At 36.4% G+C, this 13,817-nt stretch overlaps 1 protein-coding gene across 1 annotated transcript in view; it reads right to left on the bottom strand.

Annotated features, from left to right (window-relative positions):
* COL12A1 (collagen type XII alpha 1 chain) overlaps positions 1 to 13,817 on the bottom strand; it is a 237,203-nt gene that overhangs the window by 117,585 nt on the left and 105,801 nt on the right. The window contains exons 19-25 of the mRNA XM_082249431.1: positions 13,143 to 13,262; positions 12,869 to 13,033; positions 10,329 to 10,478; positions 7,703 to 7,842; positions 6,969 to 7,098; positions 2,883 to 3,028; positions 2,244 to 2,373 (exon numbers count right to left, since the gene is read on the bottom strand). Coding sequence (XP_082105557.1) covers positions 2,244 to 2,373; positions 2,883 to 3,028; positions 6,969 to 7,098; positions 7,703 to 7,842; positions 10,329 to 10,478; positions 12,869 to 13,033; positions 13,143 to 13,262 — 981 coding nt within the window. The remainder of the gene's footprint in view (positions 1 to 2,243; positions 2,374 to 2,882; positions 3,029 to 6,968; positions 7,099 to 7,702; positions 7,843 to 10,328; positions 10,479 to 12,868; positions 13,034 to 13,142; positions 13,263 to 13,817) is intronic.

The raw sequence follows: 13,817 nt of genomic DNA on the forward strand, positions 1-13,817 counted from the left end.
TACATTTTTCTTCTATGGTTTTCCTTTAGATTTACCCAAACCATATAATATGAGGTCAAACCTAAACATTTCAATTCATATGCAATCAGGCATGCCCTTTCACCACATAGTTGAAGGTAAATTTAAAGGAAATTGAATAAGAAAATTGTATAATGTATGGCCAGTCTAAGTTTAGTTTTTTTGCTTAGATGTAAGATTTATTACAGGTAGTTAGAAAAAAGTACTACCAAATATTCTATGTTAATCATGAACAACATTTTTGATATAGTACTATATCTTGCAGTAATATTCTCACAATATGATATTTTAGTGTACTTTGACGTATAGTTTATAGGAGGCTTTTCTTGCTGGCTCCTTTTTTGGTATATCTAATTTCAGTATTTTCTCTAAAAGTAATTGTAACCAAAAGAGAAAGCAATGGAAATCCAAAATGCTGTGATTGTCAGAGGGGCTGCAAGAGCTAGGATTCACCAAATTTTGGAAATATTTCCCTTAACTTCCTGTTGTTTCTCTGGGGACAGGAAATAAGGGAACTCTCCCTGATAGGGACACCAAAAGCAATATAAACCCCACAGGGGTTCAACTTTCAACTCTTCCCAAAATTCAATTCAAAAAAAGGTTTGGCTACAGCTACAAAATACTTATAACTGTATTTCAAAAATATGTTACAAAAGATAATGACAGAAATAGAAAATAGATCAGTAATAAAATAGGAGACATGCTCCAAGACTAATAAAATATAGCATATCTTTTGCTCTGCTGCATGATTTTGGGACTATAGAAAAAACAAAGGTATCCTAAACATCACCAGATCCAGAATAACTTATTTTGTCCAGCCTGACAAAATCTTTACATTGCTCAGATTATCTTTTTACCTATTTAGTCAAGAAAACTGTGGTGAAAAATGGTTATATCTGCAAGTATGCATTGTTCTTTCCCAATGGGTTTGCCAGGTTTTTGGACAAGCAGCCATTTATCCTTTCTTTTAGTTCAGTTATTATATAATTCTTGTGAATTCAATACATTCATTTAATATCTAAACAAGATATAAAGAAGTATGAACTGTCTTGGTGTGTAACCCTGACATCAAGGTCAATTAAAAAAAAGTTATGAATGTGCATATGCAGAATGTGAAATTTTAATGTTAGATATTAATATAGCAGAGATAAGCATGTCAACAATCTAAGCTATGGTCATATGATGACTAGAAAATGTAAGCTTAATTTACCGTATTTATCGGTGTATAACACGTACTTTTTCCTCCTAAAAATGAAGGAAAAAGCAGCAGTGCGTGTTATACGCCGATATAAAAAAAAAGTGCCAGGAAACATCGCCGAGAGCAGAAGGGGCGGGCCGGGCCGAGGAGAAGGGAGAACAAGCGAGCGCAGTCATCGGAAGTCCCGCCTCCTCTGCGAGACGTGTGACGTCTGTCATAGGCGGGACTTCCGATGACTGCGCTCGCTCGTTCTCCCTTCTCCTCGGCCCGGCCCGCCCCCTTCTGCTCTTATGACAGCTCGTCCTTCCTTCTCCTCGGCCAGGCCCACCCCTTCTGCTCTCGGTGCTGCTTCCCGCCCTTTTTTAAAACAGATTCGGACAGTTCCAATGGCGCTTGCGAGGCTACATATTTGGACACTGCGCTTGCGAGGCTGCATATATAGACACTGCATATATGGACACTGCTGGTGAGGCTGCATATATGGACACTGCTGATGGGCTGCATATATTGAGACTGCATATATTGAGGCTGCATATATGGACACTTCTGATGAGGCTGCATATTTGGACACTGCTGGTGAGGCTGCATATATGGACACTGCTGATGGGCTGCATATATGGACACTGCTGATGAGGATGCATTGCTGGACACTGCTGATGAGGCTGCATTCATGGGCACTGGTGAGATGTCATTTGATTTAAAAAAAAAATGTTCTGAGTTCAAAGCTGTTTATTTTAAATTTAAGCTTTTTTCCTGAAATTTCTCTCCAAATATTGAGGTGCGTGTTATACGCCGGCGCATGTTATATGCTGATAAATACGGCATTTGTTTTTCAAAATGATTGTATATTTTTTATAATGATTGTATACTGTAGGTATAGTTATGCATTCAAAAGATCAGTGTATAGCTCACTTTGGCAAACTGAACACCAGGCTCAATTTCTAAAGCAATTTTAGTTTATTAAAAATATGATTTAAAGTCCCGCTACTATGGTATGGTATCTTAGTGTTTACACTTCAACACTTACATGTGACTTCCTGAGCTGTGAGTGGGTCACTTGTAAGTTCATCAAAAAGTGCATAAACGGTCAGCGTATACTCCGTATTAGGGAATAATTCCTCCAACCTCACATCAGTAACAGATGGGCCAATGCGCATCTGCAAAACACAGGAAAAAAAATATGTTTAGAATGTGCTATACAAATATATACATACAAACCAGCCAAGACTGGCTAGACTGTAGATTTCACAAACCATAATCAAAAGTGACAAAAACCACAAGCTAAAAATTGGAAGTACTTGTAGATTGGTAGACACGTATATTGTGTCTTTTCCATAGCGTGCAGGCTTTTATTTTTCAAGATTAAAAATACTCATCATCCTTCACATATGGAAATCTAGTATTGCTAGATCAGAAAAGGGCTGTTGATATGATCATCCAAAAGTTTCAGAAAAGAACAGGACATTGATTTTTTTTTTCTATCATTATTATTATTATTTTCAGCCAGGCAGTGATTTATTTCTCTGGATTTGCATGTCATTGCTGGCAGAAAAGAATGGCTCTGATGAAAATAATTCAAGGAGAAGAAGATGCTCTTAATCATACTATCAGATGCCATGATTTCTGATATTTTATTTAAGTTGGCTGGCAAACCAGCATTCCTCACCTCTTTTTCTGTAGAAGCAACAGTTGCATTGACAGGCTCATATAACAAAAGATATCCAGTAGCTCCACTGGCAGCTTCCCATCTTGCTCTCATCGTTGTGGTTCCAATGTCATAAATGTTAAGGTTTCTAACAGGAGGGATGGGCACTGTTGAGGTAAGAATATTTGTGTTATTTATATGTGATCTGCTACTGGAACCCTTTCTTTAAAGTAAATCTAAATAAAGACTAAAATGTGCTAAATTGGTAGTACCTTGTTGTATTTGTTAGTATCTATGTAAGTCTTCAAATCAATATCTATGTCCCTGTAGAGTCCCTTGGATCCTTAACTTAGTATATGCATAGGTTATCTGCTTTTCTCCAAGTCAAAATTAAAGCGTACCTAAAGTCAAAACTTTCAGTTTTGGATAGCGAGGTGAGTGGTAAGAACCCCTGTTCGATTTGTATTTCTGTGTCTTTCCCAGTTGGGGGAGATACACTCTCTCAATTTGTTCAGGTAACCAATATCACTGGGATAGAAAGTGAGGTAGAAACCAAAATGTTGAGTTGCCACTAGAACAGCAATAGAGGGGACTTCTTCCCATAGGCACATTTGTTCCAGTGAGAACTGTCTGAGTGGGCACCTTTCTCACTTTGGAGAGATTCTCTCTCACTTCCTGTTGTGTCTACAGAACAGGAAGTGGTGAGAAATCTCCACAATGGGGCAAAGATTGAAAAAAACGGACAAGAGCTTTCACCATTACATATTCCATACTCCAAAATAGAAAGAAATGTTTTGGTTCTAGTTATACTTTAAACCCTGCCCCCTCCAGGTGCAAAGCATCTCATTCTGTCTTTCAAATGTCAAAATCGAGAGCCTTTTTTTCTAGTCATTTGAATGTTAAAGGAGGATAAGGCTTTGTGCTGGGAGGAACTTAAGCAGAAGTTGAGGCCCGATGAGGTCTGAGATCCAAGGGGCTCCACAGCGGTCAAGTGAAAAGACCACACTTGTTTCATTTATGTCTCTGCTTCTTATAACAGTTATGATATTCATAAATATTCTATTGGTTAGGAAAATTAAGTGACATTTCAGATAAAAAGCCACCTCAAAATCTGCTGTATATACAATACATACATTTGGAAAAAAAAACGATATACAAAATTGCATTAGTTCATTCATTGAAAGCAAAAAGGAAAGACTTAACTGAGGAAAAGAAAACTATTTTGGAAGGCCAAAGCTTGAAGTTCTTACTAAACCACTAATCATTTCAGAACTACCAACTTTTCTGTCTGTGCCAGACCTGCCAATCAGTCATCTAGACTTGGCTGCATCCTCGAAAAACCATGCTGGATTTTGGCTAGCCTGGTCCAGAACAACCATGTGATCATATATATTCAATGGCAGTTGGATACTAAATAGCTATTTAGTTATGTTGTATTCTAAACCCATATAATGTTTAAGATGTATGTGCTTCTGTATAAGCTGCAAATGAAACTTTATTTCAAGTATGCAACTTTGTCCTTTTGAAAACATTAACTTTTTAAATTGTTATGCCTCAAAGGCAGTGAAGAGAGTGGGCTGGGGCTGTACATAGCAATGATTCATACACAGGCCAACAATGACCTCATAATATTTGTATGTTTCTTTTTCCCCTACATTCATCATTAAATATTATGACATGTTGTATTTGTCAGGTCAATGACATGGGTCAGCTCTAGGCATTCAATATGGCTTTAATTAACACAAAACATATGCTTTAACTATTTCTTATTGAATAGATTTTCTCGCTTTAAACATGATTAAATGAATACCACATGCGGCAATGTGTATAAAGCCAGTGATCTAAGATATTTAGAATCTGGAAATATTCTTATTCAGCAAATGACAAAGGGAAAAGTTAACAGTTTTTATGTGGGTCATAAAAATAATTCTGAATGTGAGACTGCTGGAATTCATCGGTGGTGTTGATTGAAAGTTATGCTGCCGTCAACTTTACAAATGCAGTCTATTTTAAGAAAATGTTCATTAAACATATTATTTATTATAAAGAATATTCATTGTAATAGCTTATCAGCAGACATGAGAATTATTCTTAAAGTGCATTTTTAAGTGTTGTTAAAAAAAAAAAAAAAAAAACAAATGTAAGCACTGTTACACAGAAATGGTGTTCTGGTAAGTGTGCATAGTTTGTGAAAATCAAAATAAAAAGTGTTAAACATATTGATTATGATGCAGTTTTGGATGTTATATCATGTTAATTATCTTATGGGTCATGATCCTAAAATGTGATATTAATAAGAACATTGTAGACAGTAGCAATCCTTAAAGTAAACCTGTGGCATAAGAAAAGTCATGTGCTGCCATCCCTGTTCTCCTTTTTTCTGTCATATTTGTCCCGTTTTAGTGACTTAAAGTATTGACACAAGATGGTCAACATGAAAGATAGGCAACCAACATATTTAAAAGGAGAGGGCAGCAATGGCAGCCTCCATGTTCTCTTATGACAGGTATCCTTAAGTGTCTCCATGGCAAGGATTATTATGGAATTTAAGAGATAATTTCCCTGTCTACTAAGAGGAAGAGCCCAAATGTAGACAGCACAAAGAACATATTCAGTTTCACTGCCTTTGAGAATAACTGGCCTGGTGGTACTTCCACGGTTACTTTGATTAGAGTAGATTGAAAGAGGTCTCTAAACATGAACAATCTGTGCCATGCTATCCCTCATAACTTCTTCAAGGGATCTGTGACATTTGTGCTAAGGAAGAAAAAAGACCACTTATTTTTTATGATCACACTTTCCAAAATAACTTTATCATAAATAGTTACCTCTGTAATATTTAATTGTACACTAAAGGCAAATACCATGTTCACTTTGAAAGTGAAGTTGCAACATGCAAGCCAACTTTCCCAAGAGCTTAGTGAATGTAGTAAAGCTTCACCTTGCAAAACATATCCAACCATGTGCAAAGAAAATTAAAAAAAAAAAAGGAAAATTTCCTAATAAATACTTATCTACTTATCGTATTTTTCCTTTTCTGATAGATTCAATGGCTGCATGGAAACACATGGGAGTGGAGTCCTATGGGGTAGGAGCAATGGTGGAGTCTTCCCAAACATATGCTATGTTGGAGTCAGTCAGGAAACAGTATTTTTGCTTGCATATGATTGGATGATGGAAGTCAGCAGAGCTTCACCTCTCTCAATAAGCTCTTGATATACTTCCGTTGCAGATTGCAACTGCATTTGCAAAGTGAAGTCTATTTGCCTTTAGAAAATCGACCCCTAAGTGTCAGTTAAAGTGGATGTAAACCCTCACATTTACACAGTGAAGTGAACAGCCTCAGATGATACACAGAGAATAAATAAATCCCCCTACATGAGTTTTATTTGAATATATGTTGTCTTCAGCTTTCTATACTGTTTAGAATTTGCACATCCTGTTACAGTTTTCTCTTCCTGATTCACCTGTGGGTGTAGATTCTTGCCATACACTGTGAGACAGCTGATTGAAGGAAAGGCTTACACCCCCTCTCCACACAGGCAGAAACATAAAGAGCTGTGCTGTGAATAGACCAGCTCTCTGCTAATCTATTTATAGCACCCACCCCGACACAAAATTCAGCCTGGTTTATCTCAGTTGATGGAGAACCTGTCAGAAGTTATCGTGCTGATAAAAGAAGAACGGAGCAGGAGAAAGCCACTGGACTTATGGCTTGAAAGAGAGATAAGTAAACACTACAGATAGATGTGCCCAGGTCAATTTTCATTAATGGGGTTTACATCCACTTTAAGAGACAAGACTTAATATACCAGAGAAGGGAAAGAGGAAAGGTGATTACAGATCATAGAGGAAATTTTCTGATATAAACCTGAATTTCATAAAAAATACACACACAAACACAGAAAATGAGGACAAATGAGGAAGAATAGAGATAAAAGCAAATTGGAGAAAGGGGAGGCAACTGTAATGATTAAACTGAAAATGTATAGGGCATTCATAACTGCACATGTTTATACTATTTTTAAAAAATATTAGAAGGACATTCCTTTTACTATATGTATACTTTAATATAGGATTATATCAAGTAAAAAAAAAAAAACATACATGTTGTTTCTTGGCCAACCAGTGGCTCACTGCTCTCTCCTTCTACCACTGAATACACTTTAACAACATATTCTGTTTCAGGCTTTAGGTCAACCAGCACTGTTGTTCTATCATTTCTGTTAACAATAACCTGTAAAAGAGAACACATTTAAAAAATAGGCAAAAACTGAAATGGAAAATTATGAAAGTATTCTGATAGCCTAATGCCATTTTTATTCTTATGAGGTAAAGACAAAATCAGCATACAACACATTGGTGGGATATTTGACTTTTTTGTTAACAGATAAGAATATTTGATATTTGATGAAAAATTAGTGAGTGCATTTGATTGGGTTTAACAAAGTAGGTGGCATCAGATAAACTATAATTTAATGGATTCTGAATAAGCCCACAGGGTCTATTTAGCAAAACATTGAAAACAGTTATGGCATGCAGGCTGCCAAGACAACAATTTATCTACCCAATCAAAGCCAATAAAAAGTTTGTTTCTGATTGGTTGCCAGTTGCCACTGTACAACATTGCCCTTTATGCCATGTTACTAGGTACTGCATGCCCACACAGGTCAATGATTTCATGCAGTAGCAAACCAATTATAGGTTTCCCAATGCAGGCCGACATAAAAAAAGTATACACAAGTGAAGCATACATCAGAAATTACATACATGGATCTTGTTTATTAGAAATTAAATTTGTAATCATATTCAAGCCAGTAGTGTGTTTATTTTAAACTCACCTCTTGAGGTCTGCCTCCAGATACTGGATAATACTCTACTCTGAATCTGTCCACACTATGAGATGGGGGAACCCATGACACCCTAAAGGAGCGATGAGTGGGTTCTGATGTTCTTAGGTCAGATGGGGCTTCCACGTCACCTGTGTTAAAGTTCAACAGGGAAATCATTCTACAGATTTATCTATATTATCAAAACAAAACAGAAATGTTATGCATATTTATAGGTTACTGAATACAGAAAAATGCCATAAAAAAAAAAAAAAAGGACTTTGGTGTGCATGAGGCAAGTAAAGTCTGTTCTACAGAGTATTCCCTGGGAACAAGGAGTGCCATGAACACAGAATGCCTCAGGGTCAGGATAGGTAATGCAAGTAAGTGAGAGAAATCGTACAAAGGAGAAAGTTACGTCTGGCAGGGAGAAAATTGGGTGTGTGGGATAAAGAGCAATTATCTTTTCTAAGTGCGTAGTTTAAATGCTTTTCAAGTGCTGTATAACAGAAGAAAAGCAGTCTGACCATATAAGTTTGGCCAGATCACTTCTTAATTGTTGATTCAAAAAACACTCACAGACTGACTTGATTAAGTTATGTTTTTTTTTTTTATCCCCCTATCAAAGTAAAGTATTCCCAGCATTTCCTTCAGTGAAATTCCCTGCTGTCCAGCTAACTGCTCTACAAATGTTAAATTGTTACTTCACCTTTTCAAAAAAAAACAAAAAACTGTCTATGCAGGGAAGGGGAGCCTGTAGATAAAAAGAAACAGTGCAGCTTTGACTAAAGTTGGATTGTGCCCCTGCTAATGGTGTAGGACCTTTACGTACCGACTGCAGCCTGACAGAAGAACTCCCACAGATGGCATCATCCCATTCTGTCTTATTGCTAGGAAGTTGCTAAGGTGCTCCCAGCAATTACTGCTCCCCCTATGATGACAGCAGAAAGCTCTCGAACCCCTGCACATGTGTGGTCCACCATCTCCTCCATTACAGCAACACTGAGACAGGTGGGAGAGAGCACATGAGAGGGGGCTTGAATGAACTGGGAGTGTCTAAGAAATGTCCTAGCAGCAAGGCAAGATAGGATGATGCTATCTATGGGAGTTATTCAGGCCAGGCTTAAGAGGGACATAAATGACCTACATCTATAGCACAGGCATTTTTTAACTTTGGATAAAGCTGCACAGGATGTTTTTATCTACAGATACCCCTTATCTATATAGGAGGTTTTTTGGTAAAGGTGAACTAACCCTTTAAGATCTGAAAAAAATAGGCTCCTTCCTTTAATTCCCATTAATAAATTAATACAGGATAGTTCAGCACTTTGAATATAAGGAAGATGTAAGTATGCCATGGTACTGCAAATATTGGTGAGCATAATCAAAAGGGTTTAAAAGACATGGTTTATTGTGACAAACAGTTGCACATCATTCAGCATCAGCTTCCTTTGTGACTTTCTGCATTCATTCACATCTTAGAGCCACAAACAAAGTTGCTGCTTAAATACTTACCTCTACCAGATGCTGGGAACACAGATCAGGGAGCAGTAAGCTACATAATGTCCACCATGTGCCAATGACTGTTGTTACACTTTTAATGATATCTAGTAGGTGAAGTTTCTCCACTCAGGGCCATTAGCCCAACCTATCTTGCCATCCTGCCCCCCAGCCCACTCATCCCCTTTTGATATGAGAACAAGATAACTTATATACAATGTATCATATTCTAGTTAAATCTGAACTTCAGAAAGCTATCACAATGATATAAAATTAATTTATTTATTAGTAAACAACTAAGTGTATTCTAAATGCAACTAATATAAGTAAGCAAGAAAACTAATTTGTTCCACAACCATTTATTCATAAGTCCTTTAGTTTATAGTTCATATAAAAAGATTATAACAATGTGATAAGTTGTATAACCATAAAATGTCCACCCACAAATGGCAGCCTCCACAAGGGGATTAGAAGCAAAATCCAGCAGGAGCTACAGAGTATAAAAGAGAAGAGAGGCGCCTCAATGTATCAATATAGTTACATTTAATGAAGGTACAACATTTAGCAAACCACATGGTTGATGATTAAAAGATGCACATCTAAGTACGCAGGCATCCAGGGTAAAGCTGACCATCCTCCGCGCCTCCGGCTTTCACCGCTGTCAGTCTGCAATCGTGACCAAAAAAACTACCCTACAATTAAATAATCTGAAAGTGAGGCTTCAAGCGCAGCTTGGAAGGGATGGCATCGATGGTCTATGCGGAAGCTTTACCCCTGATGCCTGCATACCCAGATGTGCCTGTTTTAATCATCTTCATCAACCATGTGGGTTGCAAAATGTTGTACTGTTATTAAATGTAACCATATTGCTACACTTAGAGGCACCTCTCTTCTCTTTTATACTTAGTTGTGACATAACGCTACTCTTTTATCAAGATATCGCTTTTTTATCAAGTCAAAATTTTAAGAAAAAATGTTGCTTGTCTTGCAAAACGCTCTTAAACCAAGTTATGTGCTATGTGCCTTGTGTTTGCTTCTAAATCAATTTTGAATAGAAGAATAAAGTGTTCTATTTATTCCCACTGCAGTTGATTATATTACCTCTAATATCACAGTTTAATATAATGGTACAACTCACCTCCACCACCCTTGACACTGTTACACAAATTATTTGTAAGAGGATCAACAATATTGGTGAGCAGATTGAAGTCTTGGACATTGAACACATAAACACCATCTGGATCGGTAGCAATTTCCTTCAGTTCATTTTCATCAGCATTTTTTATACCTAAAAGTACAACAAAATCAACTATTTAGAACAGCTTTAAATGACGCAATGAAACAATGCATTATATATAATTAATCATAAATACAGTACAGTATAGGGAATGTGGTAAGTCAATAATGGAAATATCACAAAGGAAATTACTTCTCTAGGAGCGAATCAATTTAGGTTAGCACATCCTCTATAAAGGTAGAGAATCCATAATAAGTTCTGATTAAATTTCCCTCCTGTTCATTAGTTCTATTAGTCTTTCCTCTACCTGCCTTTCTCTGAATTTTTTCAAGATTAAGTACATTTGCAATTTGACACCAATGAATATACTGAAGATAAGGTCTAGCTATTATTTTGTAAATGGACAAAACAACATTTAAATCACCTTCTTTTTGTTACGGCTTATACAAGAAAGTATCTTACTAGCTTTTGATGTAACACTTCATATTGGCATTTTGACTATGGATAAGGATACTCAGATCTTACTTTAAATCAGCCAATCTACCCTGTAGCCCCTGTATGCATTACACCTTTCAACATAAACCTTTATATTTATCCTAATGTTTAACAGACATTTAAATTAGAATTAATGTTTTGCTTTCAAAGAAGATATATTGATGGAGCCAGCCGAAAATTGACACTAAAGGTAGATATCAAACTTCTTTTAATAATTTAGTAGATTATAATTCCAGAAGTGGCCTATGGAAATATCTTTAGGGTTAACTTTTAAAATCACAAATAAACATTTTTGCTTAAAGAAGGGCTGGAAGTCTGGCCAAGGAACAACATTTTGACCTCTGGCAACCCACTATCCAATAGTCATTTTAATACACACACGACTTCTTCAGATTTATGAGTAACAGCCACTAGCTGTATACTGTTTTATCTGAAAGTGAAACAAATACATCTAAAACATGTTATCCACCCACATTTTCCCTTGGAGTTTCCTTAATACTGCACTGTTTATCTTGTGTTTAATGCAGCTAGCCAGTGCAATGAAATAGCTTATTTTATTAACTCTGGAACATCTATTCTATTCATTTAGCTAGGCTCTGATTTGTGTGTAATTAAATATCATCTGCTGGGCAGAAGGCTGGCAGTATACCTAGATACCCCAGGCAATGAGCCAGCTGTATGATGATGATCTGAGGCTAGAGGAAATCTGGCCATCCAAAACATCTTGCAATAAAAAATGTTTCCAGTGGACTCATGCTTTGCCAGTAACACAACTATGTAGCAAAAATCATAATATACTCTGGTTTCTTTCATACTTTATCCTCTTTGCTAAATTATAGATTACAGTTTGTGCTTAAGCAATAGATTAGACAACCTTTTATGAAAGACACCTGGTAATAAACCATGGAGAAGTAGAACTAGCAAGCAGCCTGTTCTTATATCCATATATCCAGAATCCCTACCCAGTAATAAATAATAATTTCTGCGCAAACAAGCTTGAATGTACTGGTTTTGATAACATTCCCATGATCATCCCATAAGCTATCAGGCACAGCGCTTGGTAAATTGGATACATGGCAGGTATCGGTGAATTATTTTTTGGTCAATGTCTGCAGAGATCAAGCATAACATTTTATAGCAGTATTCAAAAAAATGAATAAGTGAGAAGTATTCCTAGTCATCTCTCATTTTGGAGTCTTCTCTATTCAGCTGCAGATGTCTGCTAATGTAAGCCAATTTCCTCCTACAAACAGGAGCAAACCATTTCCATGGTACACATGAAAGAACTCCTCTAAACATGAGAATGGCAATAACAAATCAGCAAGGATCAGCGCAGTTTTGTTAAACTGTAATTATAAATGTTTATCAAAGTAATGTTTTACAACTGTTTTTAGAGATAAGATAGAAGAGAGGAAATTGAATGAGAAAACCAGTTTAAATGGGTTGTGCAAATTTGCAGAAATTTTATTTTTCAGACTGTGAATATCCTTAAACACCTTTCAAAATAAACTCATGGAGGAAATAAATAATTTTCTCCTCTCCTTTACTATCCTTATACACAACAGAATAGAACAGGTTGATGCAGTCAACTCTAAGAGGACCTTAATTTTTCTCTAGCATAAATACTACTGTCTTCCCACTCATTTCAGTCCATGAGCAAAAATGTCATTCTATAGTCTTCCCATTATCTTTATAGAAAATGAGTTACCTGCTACAAGGGCAATAGAATGAGTATAATAACTGGCAGGCGTAAAAAGTTATGTATGAAGTATAGAAGTCCTAACCCTTAACAATCTGCTTTCTCTATGACTTTGTATGCAGCCACTTTAATATATGTCAGATATTTGTAGTTTATCATATAATAAAACAAAACGGGTAATTACATGTGCTTGATTACTTTAGATCAGTACATGAAGTTTCAGATCTGAGTTTTTTCTGTCACTCACCTATAGCATACAGTTCTATTCCTTGGTCTCGTATTCTTTTTGATGGTGTAACAATGTCATCTTGTGATTTTCCATCAGTGATAAGCACCCCAATTTTGCGAGATCTGGGTCTCATGCCAACCTCAGACTTAAAATTATTTTGTAAGATGAAATTCAAAGCCAAGCCTAATAAAACACATTGGATATAATGAAAAATGAGCTCATGCGTGACATCATGCAAATAAAGTTACTAATTAAAGATTCTTGTGCCAAATTCAGCAATAATATAATTTACCTGTAAGAGTATTGCCTCCCTTGTAAGGCAAATTGGCAACAGCATCCATCAAAGACTTCTTAGTGGGGTGAGCATTAAGCTGCCATTCAGTTCTGGGATCTCCACTGTACTGGGCAAGTGCTAACATGGAAACAAAATTAGAATTAGATGTAATACCAAGTATTAAATAGGCAAAAACATGCCTATGTAACCGTTTCAACATCATATTAAAAAGCAAAGGATATCAGTTAAAAATACAGTGAACTTATATATTTAGAACATTAAATATAATGGTCCTATAAATATTAAACATACAATGATTTTAGAATACAATCAGGTTGAGTTACTAAAGAGGCAGAGAATATTCATCTTATAAAACCCACTGTTGAATATTCACTTGATACTGATTTGATATCTCAGGTGAAATTAGTTTCACTTTAATAACTCCTTTCTTCCCGGCCAGTAGCAAAATGACTGCCGGGCAGTGGATCAGTTATCCTGATTGGGCGTCATATGGCATCCTTCAGGATTCACCGCTAGTGCAATCGGTTGTGCGGCAACCGGTAGTGCAGTGTGTCACTCCGACACATGGCATTTCCAATCACTGTAAGGAGCCTATGATGTAGGCTCTTTACCATGTAATCAGCTGTATTCAATTACAGCTGATCACAGTATAAATAGAAAGTGACAGTTATT

Source organism: Pelophylax lessonae (genome assembly GCF_965119305.1).
Source record: "Pelophylax lessonae genome assembly, chromosome: 3".
In the NCBI taxonomy this organism is placed as follows: Eukaryota; Metazoa; Chordata; class Amphibia; order Anura; family Ranidae; genus Pelophylax; species Pelophylax lessonae.